General features: G+C 34.2%; 1 protein-coding gene across 2 annotated transcripts in view; it reads left to right on the top strand.

The window, feature by feature from the left end:
* Nucleotides 1-19,479, top strand: part of YTHDC1 (YTH N6-methyladenosine RNA binding protein C1) — a 34,624-nt gene that overhangs the window by 13,402 nt on the left and 1,743 nt on the right. The window contains exons 5-16 of one of the 2 annotated variants that reach the window (XM_024741604.1): nt 2,649-2,738; nt 3,199-3,252; nt 3,821-3,915; nt 5,426-5,534; nt 5,616-5,733; nt 11,611-11,695; nt 12,683-12,849; nt 15,362-15,444; nt 16,687-16,723; nt 16,820-16,859; nt 16,963-17,025; nt 18,533-18,667. In XM_024741604.1, the coding sequence (XP_024597372.1) occupies nt 2,649-2,738; nt 3,199-3,252; nt 3,821-3,915; nt 5,426-5,534; nt 5,616-5,733; nt 11,611-11,695; nt 12,683-12,849; nt 15,362-15,444; nt 16,687-16,723; nt 16,820-16,859; nt 16,963-17,025; nt 18,533-18,667 (1,076 nt within the window). Of the gene's footprint in view, nt 1-2,648; nt 2,739-3,198; nt 3,253-3,820; nt 3,916-5,425; nt 5,535-5,615; nt 5,734-11,610; nt 11,696-12,682; nt 12,850-15,361; nt 15,445-16,686; nt 16,724-16,795; nt 16,860-16,962; nt 17,026-18,532; nt 18,668-19,479 lie in introns of both variants that reach the window. The other variant, XM_024741603.1, reaches the window with a different exon arrangement.

Below are 19,479 nucleotides of genomic sequence, written 5' to 3'. Positions count from 1 at the left end.
TGTTAAAGGTTTATTTGTTACATGACTTTCTTTTTTTTTTTTTTGCGGTACGCGGCCCTCTGGCTGTTGTGGCCTCTCCTGTTGCGGAGCGCAGGCTCCAGACGTGCAGGCTTAGCGGCCATGGCTCACGGGCCCAGCTGCTCCGTGGCATGTGGGATCTTCCCGGACCAGGGCACGAACCTGTTCCCTGCATCAGCAGGCGGACTCTCAACCACTCGCCACCAGGGAAGCCCTCAATTGTTTTTTTGACCTGAGAATAATAGTCGGGAGAGGAGATCATAAACTTAAGAGCAGTGAAGGTTATTTATACAAAAAAGATAATAAATTCTTGGAGATTTTTCATGGTAATGCTGTATTTAACATTACATAAAAATTGTTGGGCGAGATCTTACTTCTGCTTCTATTATATTTCCTGCATCTTTTTTTTAAAAAATAAATTTATTTATTTATTTTTGGCTGTGTTGGGTCTTCATTGCTGTGCGCGGGCTTTCTCTAGTTGCTGCGAGCAGGGACTGCTCTTCATTGCAGTGCATGGGCTTCTCGTTGTGGTGGCTTCTCCTTTTGTGGGGCACGGGCTCTAGGCAAGTGAGCTCGGTGGTGCACGGGTTCTAGAGCGCAGCCTCAGTGGTTGTGGCGCATGGGCTTAGTTGCTCCGCGGCATGTGGGATCTTACTGGACCAGGGCTTGAACCCGTGTCCCCTGCACTGGCAGGTGGATTATTAACCACTCCACCACCCGGGAAGTCCCTGCATCATCTTGGTGAGAGATTCTTTTAGTACTTAGAACCGTAAAGTATTATTTTTAAACAGCAGGAAGAGATGTATTACCTTTGTCAACAATTTATAATGCTTAGATCCCTAACTGTTCAAAGAGGAAAAGAATAAAAGAAACATGCTAGAATTTTTGAAAGAAATAATTAAAATAAATTTTTTAAACAGTTATTTTTCTAATCTCTTTCATGTACATGTCATACTCATTGATTCAGTGAATTCAGTTCTTTCTGTGTGCCAAACACTATATAAGAATGTGTAGTCAGTGAACAAAACAGACATAGATGAGAAAGCGATTTGGGATATGACAAAAACTCCTGTTATCTGTTTGGGCGAGATTCTTAGTCATTTTATACTAAAAGGCTTCAGTCTATTCTCTTGAAGTCTTATAGTTTACCCTGAGGGAGAGGATTTTAAAACTTAAAGGTCAGGTATCATTCAAGGCCAACAAGCCTGTAAATAAATGCTTTTCTCTATAGCTAGTTATATAAATTTCATTATGTTCCCAAGTTGCTAGCTTTAAATGGGCCTGGCTTTGAAGTTGTGCCAATATGTACTGCTTTGCCTTTCCTTTTTGCCTTAAGTTAGGAAAATCAGCATCATTTACAAGCTTCTTGTTAACATCTATTTGCAGAAGGAATTAGTAGTAAATTACAAAGGGAAAAATACTTAAACTAAAAGAAAAGGAACTTTTGTCCTTGGAGTTTTCCATCTTAAACTAGTTTAAACCTAGAATCCCCTTTCAAGAATAGAAGTAAAATATCTTTTCTATTCTCTTGCTCATGGCTTGTACTTTCAAGTTAGAAACTAGGTTCTGCCACTCAGGAACTGTGAGACCCTAGCCAAGTTGCCTAACCACACCACTAAGTTGAGGTTTCCTTTTCTGTAAATGAGAATAATGGGTATTATGTATCTCATGAGTTTGTTATGAGGATTAAGGGAAATAATTTATTTAAAGCTTTTAAAATAGGAGTTTGTATGAAAGATCATTGATTATTATTTTTCAACATTCTGTTAACTTTTATAAAAATAAGTATATGCATTTTCTCCCATCATATTCCTTCTAGCTGAAAAGTAAAGGTGCTTATAGTGGTGTAATTAAAATACCAACAGATACAGGAGAGTCTAATTCCATTTTAGGCCCTCATTTATATGCTTCCAAATTAAGCCTGAAATGGTTCTTATAGGTAATGCAAACCTCTTCTGTCTACTGAAGATTCCCAGCTTTTTAATAGAAATACATAGACTATCGCTGAGATTTTAGAGATAAATTTTAAATTGAATTTGAAAATAAGCAGTAATTCAGGAAGGAAGTGGTCAGGAAGAATGGAATTGAAGATACAAAAGCACGCAGTGGCAACCAGAGGGGAGTCGCTAATTTACTATAGTGTAATTTAAAAAAAAAAAAAATTGAAAGGCTTTGGGTTCTGGGGTTCATCAGACATCTAAGATAGAATCAGAGTTGGAATTGTGATGAAGAATGATAGTATACTTTTTAAAAAGAGGACTTAAAACAGTGGTACTTGGTTCATAGAAGGGAACACCGTAAATTTAATTGAAAGAAAAGTTGTGTTTGCTTTGCAGAATTTTTTTCTCTTTTAGAACTTTAAGACCTTTTATATATAGGATAAGTAGTTCTTAATTATAGCTGTGTATTTTTATTTGATTAAAGTTGGTAGGAGAAATAACAAAATGTCCTTAGTATTTGAACAGTGTCTGAATTGGAATATCTTAGGAAATTGAGGGGGTCAGGAAGGATTAGTAATGAATAATACTTAGGGATTATGCAAAATCCAGATGCATGATGATACATTCTTGTTTGACTAACGGTACCTATATTGTAATGTTTTTAAGAATCTTGTCTGAATTCTTTTTTAGATGAGAAAAAGAAGGAAAGGAAGAGAGCTAGAGGCATATCTCCTATTGTTTTTGATAGAAGTGGAAGCTCTGCATCAGAGTCATATGCAGGTATTCTCATTTTATTTGTGATCATATCTGACTGATTCTAATGTAATCTGCTGTAAAAAGTGTGTGGAGGCTGTAGTTTAGCGTGAACTTGTTAATATTCATTAGTATTGATTTCTGGCATGTTCAGTGTAATAAATCTAGAGGAAACTAAGCTTTTTCTTATTATTTTAATCCTGTTCTGTTACTGCTTAAGTGGAATTTCACTTTTTTTTTTCTTGGAAGATGATGATTCAGTGACTAGTTTTCTGAGTGAGAAACTGTTCAAATATTTTTAAAAACATCCAAACAACCCAAAAAGCAAAACACTCGTACACATTGAGAAGTATTTTTTTTTGTGTGTGTGGGTGCGCCAGGAAGAATAATTTGTCTTGAATGAGAACTTTATGTGACAAGACTGTAGAAATTTTGTCTTATCTCTATTAAAGCTCAATCTGAACAAATGTACTTTGGCTAAATACAGGTTCAGAAAAGAAGCATGAGAAATTATCATCTTCCGTTCGTGCTGTCCGAAAAGGTATCATTTAAATTTGAAATTGTTTTCATTGCATGCTTCCTTAAAAGTCATTATTTTGCCTTATTGGTTCTCCATTAATAGTTGGTTTTAATGTAGTAATGTTCTGATATATTACATTAAGGGAAAAAAAATAATTTAGTCTTACACAGAGCTCCATGTTCACTTCTTACTGGGTATCTTTCAGAACAGTAGCAGACATTTTAGGACATCTTAACAGTTTTTGGACAGAGTGGATGGTATATATATTTTAGTAGCATAATGGTCTATTAGTAAATTTTAAATGATTAATGTGATAAAGATCTATAAAATTTATAGTCATTTTCACACTTAAAAATATGGATCTGATATATTAGAACATTACTATATTAGGTTTGCCTTCTTGCAAAATGCTGGTGTCTTTCTTAGCTTTGCTTTATTATGTGTTGTGGCTTAGCTTTCTAGGTTGAATGGGTGATTATGAATTTTAAAAGTTTAGCTGGGTTTTGGAGGGCTGATTTCAGTTAGTACAACTTATATCCCTCTGTGTGATAATGCCTCTGTTTAATCAATTTGGATTTCTTTTTTTCAGATCAAACCAGTAAACTCAAATATGTCCTACAGGATGCGAGATTTTTTCTCATAAAGAGTAACAACCATGAGAATGTGTCCCTTGCCAAAGCTAAGGTATTAGCATCAGTTCTGTTGAAATATCCTAATCTTGAAAATTTAAATGTGAAGGTGGACTTGAGTATCACTTGAGTACATGACATACTGTAATTTTCATTAAAGCTTTAGAGATCCATAGTCCAGTTGCCATGTAGGGTCTGCTTTTTTGACTGGTTAGGCAACCTAGTAGTAATTTGAGTTTTCTTTTAAATCTTTTGAAGATGAGTTTAGAATTAAAAATATTCAGTATTTGAAGAATATATAATTATACGTTGTACTGAAAAAGCCGTGTTTCTTTGGATTTTTGTGTTTCTATACTCAATTGCTAGTTTATTATACTAATAAATTTTATAAAGTTTTTTTAGTTAACCAGTTTTGTTTTATATTGCTGCTTGTTTTACACCTTGAGATTTTCTTGAATTCTTTTCCAGGGAGTTTCTTTTACTTTTAGAAGTAAGATCACTTGGATTTAGAAGAAAAGGGAAGAGTTAGTTTTAGTTTAAAGCCCCACCCTGGGCTTTACAAAAGGGATATGCCCAGTTGCTATAGGATGTCGTAAGGTTAATTTTTTTAAAAATGTTTTTGTTACAAAAATGCATCTACTTTTTATACCAACTATTCTAATATTTTTGTATTTTTGTTTTAAGAGAGTTTCTACTGACTTTGAGAAAGTTAAAACTAAAATTAAGCATTTTTTAAACTGTATTTCTGTCAATATTAATAATCCTATATTTCTAACTTAAGTTGAGGGTTACCCACTAAATTTTACAGATGGAAGGAATAATACACTAAATAGTGGAAGTTTATTCTGTTCTTTAGCTGGAGTGGATTTAGGCAGAAGTAGTTAAGCATCTAGTGAGAATGAGGTCTAGTATGTATCAGCAGATTAAACTGAATTAGAGGTTCTGGTTTACATTACCATTGCTGCCTCTTAATCTTTCATGATCAAAGAATTGTTTAAAATGCTTTGGAAATAATAACTATGTTCCAGCTCAACGTAAAACACAGGTCTCTTCAGTCAAACTATTGATACATGAAAATTTGAACTTAAATAGAAAGAAGAGAGAAATGCTAGAAACTTGACAGAAATTCTTCACTTATGGATTTATTAACATGATCATTTTAAATTATTTGGTTAGTCACAGTTTTTAAAGAAAAATATGTACACGTTGTGATTCACCTTCAAACAAAATGTTTTTACCACAGTAAATGGTTCTGATTTTAAATTGTAGGTGATTGTTTTTATTATCTAAAATTCTAGCCCATATGATTTGATTGCCCCCTGTCCCCGTGTGTTTACTAGTTGTTTTAATGATTTTGTTAAGGTTGGTAATTTTCTCCATATTTTTCCCAAGTTTTTAATAGATTATTCCATTATTTTGACATACATTATTCATAAATGTCCTATGAATGAATAGGACATTTATTCATTATAGCTTATTGGTAACCTTGGTCTTCTGCAAATGTAATTGGAAACATAAAAGATTTACATTAATTTCAATCTTTGATCTTTACATCATTTATATAGGGTGTATGGTCTACACTGCCAGTAAATGAGAAGAAATTAAATGCTGCATTCAGATCTGCAAGGAGTGTTATCTTAATATTTTCTGTGAGAGAGAGTGGAAAATTTCAAGGTAAGAGTAAAAATAATTTGGATATGTAAAAACATTAATTATATTTGCATCTATATATCATGTTGTGATTTATTCCCCTAGGATTTGCAAGACTTTCTTCAGAATCACACCATGGAGGATCTCCTATACATTGGGTACTTCCAGCAGGAATGAATGCTAAAATGCTGGGAGGCGTCTTTAAAATTGACTGGATTTGCAGGTAAATTACACACTTCAGTGTAGATAATTAAAGTTGCTCTTGTTTTGAATGGGCTACCAGTTGAGAATAATGTTAAAACTCCACAGTTATTTAGTTTTAATTTATTATTCTAATTATTTTCCCCCTTATTTTGGTGTCATTCCTAGGCTGATTGGGATCTATAGAGTTTATTTAACAATGTTAAAAGTAAAAGTAACATTAATATGCTTAGATTGTATTGTTCACCACCTTTATAATGTAATGTAGAATGCATAGGGCAAAGATTTATTTAGTCAAGAGTTTTATGTATTTCATTTGTTCTCTGCATTAGTATTATGGCAGTAAATTTACAAATCAGACAGTTGCTTATGTTATTAGCACATGTTTATGTTTAGTGATTTAACATGCCATTTTATTACTGTGGAGTGGGAAAATAGTCACCCTTTGACTTGGCTAATAGAGCATTTTGGAGGTGACTAATTTAGTTGTGAACAAGTAGTGTTTAAGGAAGTTAGCAAATCATGTTAGTTGGCATTGTGACCTTTTGAAACTGCAGTAGTTAAGATTTAAATGTTTGTTAGAAAAGTAGACTTACTTTGAAATCTGAGTTATTTACCACTTTTTTTGTCCGTACTGAACGATTGTACATTGTTTTAAAAAAATGATTAAAGAAGTCAATTTAGATGATACAGAGAGACTTAACGCTTCAGCAAATGGATAGTCTCTTGTCGAGAACTGCAAAATGGGGCAGAAGGCAGAAAGCTTTTATAGGATAAATAGTAAAGAATAAGAAACAGACAAATAAGAAAATATCTGATTAGATGGGACCACACAGTCAACCTTCTTTGGGATGAGGAAGCCCAGAGTTGGCTTGGCTTTGGGGATTGACTGACTGGATATATTGCATTTCTGGTCAAGTGGAGCATGAAAGTTATCTAAGTTTCAGTTTGCTGGCTTAGCACCTTGGACAGGAGTGGCTCCATCTTGGGCTTAGAAAGCTATTTCAACAATATGAAAAGCTAATTATTTAAGTGAACTTTATATGGCATGCACGAATCTACTACCTGTAAAATTAACTTTAGCTAAATAAGAATTACCTGAAAGGGACCATATGGATTATGGTCATTAAGTTGGCTTAGGTGGATTTTTGATGAGGATAGAGGAATTGGATAAGAAAGAAAAACGCTGTTCATATTCAGAAGGCAAAGTAGCACAAAGAAGAGACATGAAATCAGAAACCATGGGGTGGGGAGTGTGAGTGGGGTGTGTGGATAGGATAGGGAACCACCTTTTAAATAAAGCAGATAGTCATTAAAGAGAAGAACAAAAGGCAAAGATGGGTAGAAATGTGGGCCTGCCTAAGGAGTTAATAAACCTTTGCTGTGGGACAGTGAGGAACTATGAAAATGGGCAGTGATACAGTAGAGATAGTGTATTAGGTTGATGTTTAATAGAGTAGCAAAAAGCTATATGCACATATAAATATATCACCATTATTCATCCTGTAATTACTTTTTTTTTAAAATAAATTAATTTTTATATTTGGCTGTGTTGTGTCTTCGTTGCTGCAGGCGGGCTTTCTCTAGTTGGCAGCTAGCAGGGGCTACTCTTTGTTGCGGTGTGCGGGCTCCTCATTGCGGTGGTTTCTCTTGTCGTGAAGCGCGGCCTCTAGGTGCGCAGATTTCAATAGATGTGGCACTTGGGCTCAGTAGCTGTGGCTTGCAGGCTCTAGAGCACAGGCTTAGTAGTTGTGGCGCATGGGCTCAGTTTCTCTGCGGCTTGTGGGATCTTCCCAGACCAGGGTTCGAACCCATGTCCCCTGCATTGGCAGGGGGACTCTCAACCACTGCGCCACTAGGGAAGCCCCTGTCATTACTTTCTATAGGGAAAAATTAGAAGCAATCTAAATTCTCTCATAGGAAATTGGTTAAGTAAATTATGGTTTGTCACTTAAATGTAATACACAAAAATAATTGTCCATGTAATAACATGGAAAGATACAACAAATGAAAGGATACATAATTATAATGTTGGAATGCATTGTTAGGGTGGTGAGACTATAGATGATATTCCCATACTCCACTGTACCCAGGGTTTTAAAATATAGATTTATAGTTCTTAATTTCTAAAGTTAAATCATAATCAAAATTATAAAATTTAAAAATCTGGTGGCAGTTTATAGGGAAGACAAGGTGCCAGTTATTTCTTAGCAGAGATAGACATTTTTACTTAATTTTTTGGATGGATAACTGTAAAGGCCAGAGGAGAGATTTGTTAAGTCTATGGTTTAATGACTAGAAACATTATTGGTGTCACTGGAAAATATTTGGAGGTGATGCTTTTTTAGGAGAAAAATAATTACCCAGTTTTAGATTGGTGGTAGCAAATTTTATTTTGAATGTTACTTTTATGAACTTTCATTTTCAGATTATTGATAAGGAAATTTGTTTCTTAATTTTAGAAGATGAGTTTAATTTATTCACAGATTATCGTCTCCATTTTCTTCTTCATTGACTTACTGGCTCTTTTACTAACTCATTTGAAATATATATAGCTAGCATCAGAAGAGGTACAAACCCAAATAGTCCATTCTGCTAAGATTTTGTGTAAAATTTTGTGTAGTAATGTTTTTTATTATTGTTAAGTAAGTTTTAGGTTTACCTGGAAAGAATATTCTTAATTAAAAAAAAAACTAACTTTATTTTTAAATACTCATAAGTGCGTTAAAGAGTAATATTAAAATACTTCAGAGTTCTGAGGGGGCATGTGTTCTTATTACATTGACATTTCTTTGAGTAAGTCACTTGAACTCTTAGTTTTCTGTGTGAAATGAGAATTACATTTGACCTTCAGTGTTAAAAGGATGAAACTTTAATAAATATAAACCCTGAAGGCTTTGCTATCAGTAATAGTAACTGCTATTAATATATTTTCTTTTCAGATATGATAGTTATTAGAGTTTTATTTAAGCACCTTTTGGATTTAATAATAACTAGCCTTAAGTTTTTTGAGGTGTGGTCCCTGGATCACCTGCATCAGTAGTATCTGATTATTAAAATGCAGAATTGTTACATGCACCTCAAACCTGTAGGCACACCGGAGTTTAAAACTAGATGGTGTATGGTAGCAGATAGGAAAGGAGGCATTAAAAAGTGACTTAAGTTGCTGCTGGGAGTTAGATCAAAGTAAGGCTAAAATCTATAGAATGTCATTCAACCAGAATTAAATCTACTGACTATATTGTATTTTAACCTCACCTCTTTCTTGTCTGTTCCAGATAACCCATTTCTCTTTTCTTTCATGGTTTCTCGATATTATTCCTTTTAGTTTTAATGACCAAAACAGCTGTCAGTACGTAAGAGCCTCTGTACAGTTTCATGTTCTTTTGTTAAATATGCCCCATTTTCTAAGCTCCTTAAGTCAGAGAATCACTGCCATGTTACCTAGGGTACTCACAGTAAAGACAGTCATCTCTAGGCTTTTTCATTACATGTCTGCTCAAAAGCTGATTTTTAGGATGCCTGCTCTATAATTGTGATGACCACAGATGTGCAGTTTCTCTTAGTCTTAATCTAAGCCCTGTTTTTCCTAAGGCCTCATAGTTCTTTGTGCTTTTCAGTCTGGGATTAATTTGTCAAAACAGTGGGCAGAGGTCTCTAGAATCTAGTTAGAACCAGTGCCACCAAAGAATTTTAACCCTAAGTGACTCAAACAGCTCAACATATGCCTTTTTTTTGGACCTAGGGTATTCCATTGCTAATGTTTAAATAACAGTGGTAACTGTACAATAATAATTTGTAACCGTCCTACACATTCGTAGTTGTAGGTTATTTATTCCTTTCCGTAACCTTTTTTTAACTGGCAACTGAGAGGAAAAATCTGAGAAGCTATTAAAGTACAGTTTTAACTATAGATCTGCATCTGGATATTCTAGGCTTTTGGTATGGACTTATTCTAGCTTAATGATAGTCTCTTTCCCCCTGCCTTCCCTGTAAAGGGTGTGTGTGTGTGTGTGTGTGTGTGTGTGTGTGTGTGTGTACGTAGATACATACACACATATTTTTATGTATGTATATACACTATTGAACCACTCTTGATGTGTGAGGTAAGATGTCTTTAAGGTGAGGAATCCAGTAGTAGTACCTAGTAGGCATTTCTGTACACTCTGCCCATTTCTCCCATACATTCACATCACCACCACCACAGATCATGCCACCTTGATACTTTAATTTTAGATATACTTCTCTTTTCCTGTAAATGTCGAAATATTTTCTGAGGTTTAAAAATAGTTGTGTAAAATTTGGGAGTTTAATATTCATCTTTAAGAAAATTCACATAAGGTTAGAATAAATGGTTATATAGCTGGTCCACTGGACCAGGTTATTTGCTTGTATTGTTTCTTCTCCATTATGTCTTTGCTCAGGTCCTTTTCATTGCTTCAAATGTAACCCTGCCTTACCTCTCTACATACGGCTTTTCCTGAGTCATTTTTCTTTCAGGCTTATCCCATATGCCACCTTTTCCAGGAAGCATTTTCTGATTGTTTTTTCTTTCTTTCCAAAATAGATATGACCATGCACATTGAAAACAAAACTTCTGTACTCTATTTATGGTACCCATTCTTTTACAAAATAATTGTGTGTGCTTGTTTACTCTCTGATAAAAGCTGTGGAAGAAAGGTTAGGAATGCAAGCTCTTTATTTTATTCATCTTTGTATGTGTTTTGAGCAGTTTCATTTATATTGTATATATGTATATATATATATAATCTTTAATTAAAGCATTTATTTAATTTGGTATTACTTTATGCACAAATAGATGAAACCTTATTGAATGATGTTAATTTTCGATTTTTTTTTTGACAAGTACTTATGGGTATCTTTTTTTAACTTGGTGAGACCATTTTATCCTATGGCTCAGCTTAGAGCCAGAGTTTGTTTAAATTATTTAGGTATAGCACTGTAGTGTAAGTGAAGGGCATAATTAATACATGCAAATATAGGAATTTATGAATAAAAACATTTGTGTTGTCAAGAGCCATTCCATGTATGGTGGGGAGTATTGCCTTATCAAAAGGAGGGAGGACATTTGAATCTGGGAAAGCAGCCCTGAACCAAGGATAGGGGGCATGTATTTTCATTTGGTATTAACTGCCTGGTTAAGCTTCATCTCTTTGTGATCAGTTATTTAAAAATACAAGATTTTTAGGGGCTTCCCTGGTTACGCAGTGGTTGAGAATCCACCTGCCGATGCAGGGGACATGGGTTTGAGCCCTGGACCGGGAAGATCCCACATGCCGTGGAGCAACTAAGCCTGTGCGCTACAACTACTGAAGCCCGCATGCCTAGAGCCTGTGCTCCACAATGAGAGAGGCCACCGCATTGAGAAGCCCGCTCATGGCAACGAACAGTAGCCCCCACTCACCACAACTAGAGAAAAGCCCGCGCGCAGCAACAAAGACCCAACGCAGCCAAAAAAAAAAATTTATTTAAAAAAAAAAACAAGATTTTTAGTGCACAGAAGCAAGAAATATGCTAAACATTTGATATGTTATTTCATATGCAGACTGCTTAAAACAAGTATGAAGAAGGTGGTGATATCCTTGTTTATAAGATGAAGAAACTCAGGCTCAGAGAAGCTGAGAGATAGCTGGGATTAAACCCCAAACTGTCTTGGTTTCAAGCTCATTATCTTAAGCGTATTGTTTCGCTTTTTAAAATTTTGAGAACATCTGAGAATGTGGAAAGAGTGTGTCTGAAGGGGGCTCCCTTTCTGGGGAATAAGCTCTATCAGTCTTAAATTTTAGTCATATTTAAATCATGATTAACATAGGAATTCACTACTAAAGTAGTATAAGGATTCTGCAAAGTAATATAATTAATATTACTTTGTATTTAGGCGTGAATTACCCTTCACTAAGTCGGCTCATCTCACCAATCCTTGGAATGAACATAAGCCAGTAAAGATCGGACGTGATGGACAGGTTTGTTGTTTTAATTGATTCTTTAAAAAACATATTTAATCAACACTTTTAGAGATCTTTGTTGAAGGATATTTTAAAACCATTTTTGATTGAATTTGTGGGAAAGATTAAGGGAAAATATTCTTATTTGGAGTTTGTGATTACTGTGATTTTGATTGATTAATCTGACTTCCGTTAATGTTGAAAGGTAGCTTTATATAGTACTTCATTAATACAATTGAAGGAAAAGTTTTCAAAGAGAATTGGCATGATTTTTACATGCTTTTTCATTATGTTATTACTGTTTGACAGATTCTGAACTTTGTATAATATATTTTAGAAATGCCATTTAATGTCTTTGCTGAAGTTTTCTGAGTAGAAGGAAGCTTTATGAAAAGGAGATAAGTATGTGTAGTCAGGTTTTCAAATCTGCAAATGAAATTAAAAGTGTGCCGTGACTTAAACCCAAACCTGTGAACCTTACGGTTTCTACATGTAATTTTGAACCAGGTTTTCATTGCTCCTAAGTGAAAATATTGGTAATTGAAAATAAAACTTAATTTTAAAAAGTCTGTAGATTTAGTCTGTTTTTCTAGTTAATATAATGTATTTAAGTGCATTTAGCAATTTATTATTATGAAAATTGTTGACACACTAACACGTTTTTCCTCCACTGTATTGAGATGGATGACTTTGTCCTGATACTTCTGTGTTTTGCACAAAGAAATATTCCTTTGTTGCAGAGGGAGATTGTCACAGAATTTTTTGTGTAGTTAACGTTGGAGATTCTACACTTTTAATTTTTCCCCTTATATAAATACGTGAAACACTTTTAAAGGTTTTTTAGAAACCTTTCAAGGAAATTTATCGGAATCTCATACGATCATCAGCCTTGGGAAGGAAGCCTCCAAGTCAATCTGTTTTTGTTCTTGTACATCAGGAAAATACAAGTCTATTGAAAGTTTCTCCTTTTTTTTCATCTTGTAAATTACTACTTTCCTATTCTAGGAAATTGAACTTGAATGTGGAACCCAGCTTTGTCTTCTATTTCCCCCTGATGAAAGTATTGACTTGTATCAGGTCATTCATAAAATGCGTCACAAGAGAAGAATGCATTCTCAGCCCCGGTCAAGAGGACGTCCATCCCGTCGAGAACCAGTCCGGGATGTGGGAAGGTTAGAAACGTTCTTTGGACTGATAATAGGCACATGTATCAGAATAACATGATGGAGGAATGTGATTCGTCAAAAGTTTGTCCTGCGGTAAAGAAGAAAGAGAAAATCCTCAAATCAAGCTGCATGGACTAGTTTGTGGCTTCATTGAGGATTTCACATGGTCACCTTGGTCTCAGTCATTTTTCAAGAGGAAAATGGGGATCTTTCCTTATGCAGAAAAAATTATCTGCTAAAGAGTGATAACCAGTTTAGATTAGATAATAATCTGATAATACAATGTATACCATTGAAATGAGGTAGGCCTTTGTTGCTAAGAACAGGCTAGAAAGGAGGACGAGGAGGAAGTCTTTATTTGCAAAAATTGTTAATATTTTGTAAAAAGCCTTTTCTTTCAGGTGTGTCTCTGGATAAGCCTTATCAGATATGGGACTTTTATAAAGGATCACTAATATTTTTTCAGAAGATGACGCCTCATTTAGAGGATAAAATATTTTAAGTTATTTTGATATTCAAGAGGAGCATTATTGGGACTGTTTCAGATTTTACCATCGTGATGTGTTAACCCCATTGTCAAATATTGTCTAACTTGTACCCAGTGAATTCACACATCTTGCTGAGCTTCTGAAAACAATAGGTTCTTTCCAAAGGGGATCAAGTGGCCCTGGGAGACCCGGCAACAAACCAAAAAGAAGGGCTGTTGCTGTGTCTGTTTACAGCTTTTCCAGATGCTGGCAGTACCTGTGGACTTAAAGTGTTTTTTAGAGGATCGCCATGGTTATTGATCACTACTTATGAACTAAACAGCATTTTCCAGGAAAAGGGGGTTTAACTTGTTACAGAATTGGAGAAGTCTTTGCAAAGGACTGATATATGCCCTTCTACCCAACACCTTCCCCTGTATAGATTTGCATACAGCTAAATCTAAAATATTCTGCTAAAGACTGTTGGATGTGTGGTTGATGGGATGAAACCTTTGGTTAAGTTTCCTTTTGGTGGAAACATCCTGTGGTAGGTACAGATAATCCAACAAGAGTCCCCATTTCTTTGAGCTTAAGAAGGACACTGTCAAGTAGGTAGGAGGAAACCTGGCAGAGCCCCCTTATTTTTGGCCTAAAAGGACTGAGCACCAAGATGTCTTTTGAAGTTTTAAGCTAAGAGGTTTCCAGTGCAATACAGTACATACAAGTGAAGTTTTTACCTCAGTTTTGCAATGGACTGTAAACTATACTTACACTACACCTTCTCTCAAGCCTGCCAGGGCCTCCATATTTGTATGTGGCTTACAGCTTAAAGTCAGTAGTTGGACTACTTTATGAACTGTTACTATCATGTTTTATACCGGTCGTAAATGCACTCCCCAAACTACAAGAAAGCGGTATGTTTATTTTTTTAAACCAGCTTTTAATTTTCTTAGTCTTATTTATTGTAGATGCAACTGTTTTTATTCTGTTGGGGGGCTTGGGTTTGTTGCAGCTTTGTAGTTTGAGTGAACTTGTGTTGCAAAAGTTAATGAAAACAGTTGATATGCAGAGAAATAGCTGGAAAACTAGTGATACCAGGTTATCATGGAGTTTTTTACATTAAGGGTAAAAAGGTGTATTTATTATTACCTTAAAAACTTGGATTTTTGTTTTTCTTTTGTGTAGCTCTTTATTAAATGCTAAGTAAAATGAAGTGTATTTAATGATGTATTTACATTAACCATTGAGATTTATGGAAGATAGTGAAGAGCAGCCCTCTGCAGATAGTAAAGTTGTCACCTTCTAAAGAATACACTTTGAACTCGTTTTATGAACTCTGTTAAAACTCTGCCCCATTACGTGCCAGTTTTATTTTAAGGCATTGTCTCTGGAAAACATGCCCATAATTCCTAAATGTTATTAACTTTAGAAATTGGTTTTTCAAAGTATTAAGATTTTCAAAACTTTTCTGTAAAGTCACGTTTAATTATCAAATTTTCTGTATGATCATGTGAAAAGTGTAATTTTGTGCAAAGCAGAAGAAAAATATTTAAGAAATTCTTAATTTTCTTTAGACTTAGCCTAAAATGACATTAATACGTTTAAATATATAGATTTTAGAGTTACCTGTTGTGTAATGATGATAGTTTTTTTTCCCCTTTCTTTTACCTGAATGGAGACTTTATTTGGGAAAGTGTTTTGTTAAACTGGATATTTATATTTGTTTGAGGGCAGCTCATTTACTTTTGTTTAGATTACTAAAATGTGATGTATGTATTTTGAGCAGATGACTCTTTGCAAGTGCCTCGTCATAGCATGAGGATTACAGAGAATATCTATTCCAGCGATACATCTAAGGATTGGTGTATAGTAATTACTTTGAGGAATTAGAATTTAGGAATTTTAAGATATTTGCTCACCAAAAATCAGGGTGTTATTTTAAAGGAAATAATGAGCTTTTTTGTGTGCTTATTTCTGTCAGAAACACTTGCTTTGCTGTTTGTTCTCCCAGCAGTTTTTGGTTTAATTTCTAATGTGTCTAATTTGTGTAGGCGTCGACCAGAAGATTATGATATTCATAACAGCAGAAAGAAACCAAGGATTGACTATGCCCCTGAGTTTCATCAGAGACCAGGTTAATATTTTATAATCCTGCAGATATTTGACTTGAAATTATTAAAAACAACAACAACACAAACTTCTATCATGACCCTATAGTTTTAAAAGTGAGAAAACTTTAGGATGCGACTACTTAAACCTTAGGAAATTATTAATCACGTAGTAATTCCTCTTCTTTGTTAAGGTTGTTTATTCTAGTGTGACTTATTATCATAATCTGTTAATTATCTGAAATTACTAATTTATCATTATTGCACAAATGGAAACTGCACTTTTGCTTTTAAGATTAAATGTAGTTAGGGAAAGCAGTGATCTTACACTGTATTAAGCTTTTTATTCCCTTTGATACTTAGTATTTCATGTGTATACAGCTTTAAATGGAAACGGAAATAATGCTGTATTTTTCTAAATAAAAATACTTTTGACATCATTATTTTAGAGAGGAATGGGGAATGCTTGGTTTAATCTAAAAGCAGCTTTTCAGTTAGTCTTTCCCTTACTGGAATTGAAAAAGGCAAAGTGTATTTAAGAGAAGATATTTAAAACAGTCAGTGATACACGTATAAAAATTAGGCAGTTTGGAAGTTGGTGTTAGTATTACAGCACTGTATGTGGCAAGTGGCTTGATAAGCCTCATTCTTCTCCAAAATGGGATATTCCAGAGAGTAAAATTAAATTTTTCCCCAGTAACTTGGCCACTCAGATTCTTTTACATTTTTAATTTACTGAGTACTTATGAAAAGGAGGGAGAATATTTCTCTTATTACCATGGTTCTTTCACTTATTGATAAAATGTATATATCTTCATTTTTGCAACTTTTGTTAATTTTGCTTTTCTCCCTGTACGTTTGCATTTTTTTAAAACTATGGTTGACTTAGCAAGACTTGTGTATACTCAAGGTAGAGGTAAACATTTGTTTTAAGGAAGCCCTATTACGGTGTCCTCAAGATAATTCCTCTGCCCTTACCTTCCTTACGGTGCAGCATGAAGAAATTTCTGTCTAGCAAGAAGTGGGGTGTGAATTTAGAAGATCCATATGAAAATCTCTCTAGCAGTTTATAATTCTGTGATATCAGTAAGTTATTTAGTTACTTTTATCATGTAATCTGAGAAGAAGATCTGAAAGTGGAATAATACAATAATAGCATCACTATTATTTCATGGGAAGAATTGAATTGAGTGGTAAGGAAGGTTTAATTATAATGCCATAATAAAATACATATATTTGATATACTAAAATGCTTGATGTTTAAACAGGGTATTTAAAGGATCCACGATACCAGGAAGTAGATAGGTAAGTTGGGTTCACTCTTGCTTAGTTTTGAATTACATTCTTGGAACTGGTTTATGAATTACCTGAATTTAGTTTCACAAATCTTATTCCCAACAGACGGTTTTCAGGAGTTCGCCGAGATGTGTTTTTAAATGGGGTAAGCATCTCACTTTTTAAATTTAATGTACATAAAATCTGTATATGATTTATAACTTCTGGGCGTTTTATTTATTTATTAACATTATCATCTTTCATTTTAGTCCTACAATGATTATGTGAGGGAATTTCATAACATGGGACCACCACCACCTTGGCAAGGAATGGTTTGTATTATTCTGTTTTTGCAAGTTATTTAACTTCATTTGCAGTTCCATACATTTTAAGTGCTTACTTGGAATATGATTGTTACAGTTACCCATTAGGAGACTTAAAATACATATCTTTGGTGATATATACTTGCATGCTGTTTTTAAAACTAAAGGCTAATGAATGATTTGATTTATATTAATAGTACCGGCTTAATTGATGAGTATTATGATTTATTATTGTAGTGGCTAGTAGTGCAAACTCTTTGGGGTTCAAATACATTCCCTTCTCAAATCTGACCTTGGACAAGTTTCATAATATATTTTTTTCTTATAGCTTTCCTTATCTGTAAAACTCGATAAGCATCCATTCATTCTTTGGCTCATCAAACTAATATTTAGAACCTACTCTTTGCAGGCACTGTGCTTGCTCTGGGTATATGTTGGTGAATAAATTGGACATTATGTCTATCCTTTTATGGCTTAAAATTTAATGGAATAGTCATTAATATCATTTAATGTCAACTTCAGGATTGTCAAGAAGCTAAATATACAAAATACAAGTTAAGTTTAGCATAGTGCCTGACCCTAATATTCAGTAAATTCTCTATATTAAATAAGGTTAATTAGACCCTATTCCTAAACTTTAATATTTTTTCCTTTCTTTAAGAAAACTGGGTATTCTTCTTAGAATATATCTTAAGGTATTGAGGATAGCTGAAGCAATTAATCCCTAAAAAATAAAAAACTTGGAAGTTTAAGTACTGATTGTTTCTTACCTTTTTTATCTTAAATGCTGCCTGTAATGTGGCATTTCCATCTGACTTTTGTTTCGCTTAGTTACTCTGTACAGATAGATGAATTATGAGGTTTCTTTCCTTTAGATTCTGTAAAAGAAAATATTTAATAATATTATCTTGGCACTAATTAGGGGGAGAAATACCTTTGATTTTCCATTATTTTATAATGGCATTTAAAAGTTCATTAGCCCCTGAGTTTTTTGTTTTTTTTTAAGAATACATTTGTACATAGTGGTTAAGATGACTGATTCTAGAGCCAGAATGCCTGATGTTGTGTCTAACTTCCACCCCTTTACTAGCAGTGTGATCTTAAGCAGGTTACTTAACCATTTGGTGCCTCAGTTTCCCTTTTGTAAACTAGGATTATGTAATAGTACCTATCTGTAGGGTTGCTGTGAGAATTTAATGAGCCATGTAAAGTGCTTAGGACAGTGCCTGATTCATAGTAATCACTGTGTAGTGAGGGCTCGCTGTTTTTATTAGTATGTAAATGGTATGTATAAATGTTAAATTTTGGAAGATATGTAATTAGAGAGTTTATTACACACATTTTCAACAAGCAAATAAAGAGGGTATTTTGATGAATCCTAATGCCATCAAAGTAAATGGCTTGTACAGAGTAAATTATTTGTTTGGGATGGGTGGTTTGGATAGGGGAATTCTAAGAATGGTTTGTTTACAAGGATGTTTGGTAGATGCTTATGGAAGTGGTTTTCTTTTTTTAGACTCCTTATCCTGGAATGGAACAACCTCCACACCATCCTTACTATCAGCACCATGCTCCACCTCCTCAAGCTCATCCCCCCTACTCAGGACATCACCCAGTACCACATGAAGCAAGATACAGAGATAAACGAGTAGTAAGTGAATGAGAAGGCAGAAGTATGAGGGAACTACTTAGAATTCTGTAGATAATTTGAATGTGAGGGATACCAGATTATGTTGAGTGGTAGACGGTTTCACATTCTTATTGAAGGCTGTTTTTGAAGTAATTCACAACTTGTTTTTATTAAAATTGGCTAGTTTCTTTGATTATTTAAGCAGACTATATTTGAGATTTCTGGGTCTTCAGTATAGTATTTGGGCTGATTTTATCACACACACACACACACACACACACACACACACACACACACACACACACACACACACACACACACACACCCCTCTGTGCTGGGCCACATAAACATCCTTTTATCTTCCCACATGATGAAGAGCATGCATATCTGAGAGGACCAGTCAGAGCAGTAGTTTCCTAGCCTATCTTTGAGATACTTTCATCTGTCATTTATTTCCTTATCCTCATAAAGATACTAATCCTTCAAAATAAAGTCATACTAGGATCTTTAATGTTTGGTTAAACAATTTGAGAATACTAATTGACTAATAGACTTTAATTTTTAGTGGTTTTTTTTGTTTTTTCAGTCACAGAAGAAGAAATATACAGCCTATATGTATGATGAAATCTTAGTTGACTACCTGGGTTGTGTTTTTAAAAATGCCTTTTGTAAATGATCATATTTTCAAAAAAGGAAGTTTTTCTGAGATTGTTTTATCAAAATGTACTTTTAAACAAGTTCTATTTCTGTTGTAGCTTTTTTGTTAGTATATATGTATATATTTCATACTTAGGTAATATTCACATATTTATTATATGTGAAAGGTAGTGTGA

The sequence above is a fragment of the Neophocaena asiaeorientalis genome, unplaced genomic scaffold (genome assembly GCF_003031525.2).
Source record: "Neophocaena asiaeorientalis asiaeorientalis breed wild unplaced genomic scaffold, Neophocaena_asiaeorientalis_V1.1 scaffold445, whole genome shotgun sequence".
In the NCBI taxonomy this organism is placed as follows: domain Eukaryota; kingdom Metazoa; phylum Chordata; class Mammalia; order Artiodactyla; family Phocoenidae; genus Neophocaena; species Neophocaena asiaeorientalis.
The sequence above is the reverse complement of the archived record's forward strand: the minus strand, read 5'-3'. Positions and strand labels throughout refer to the sequence as shown.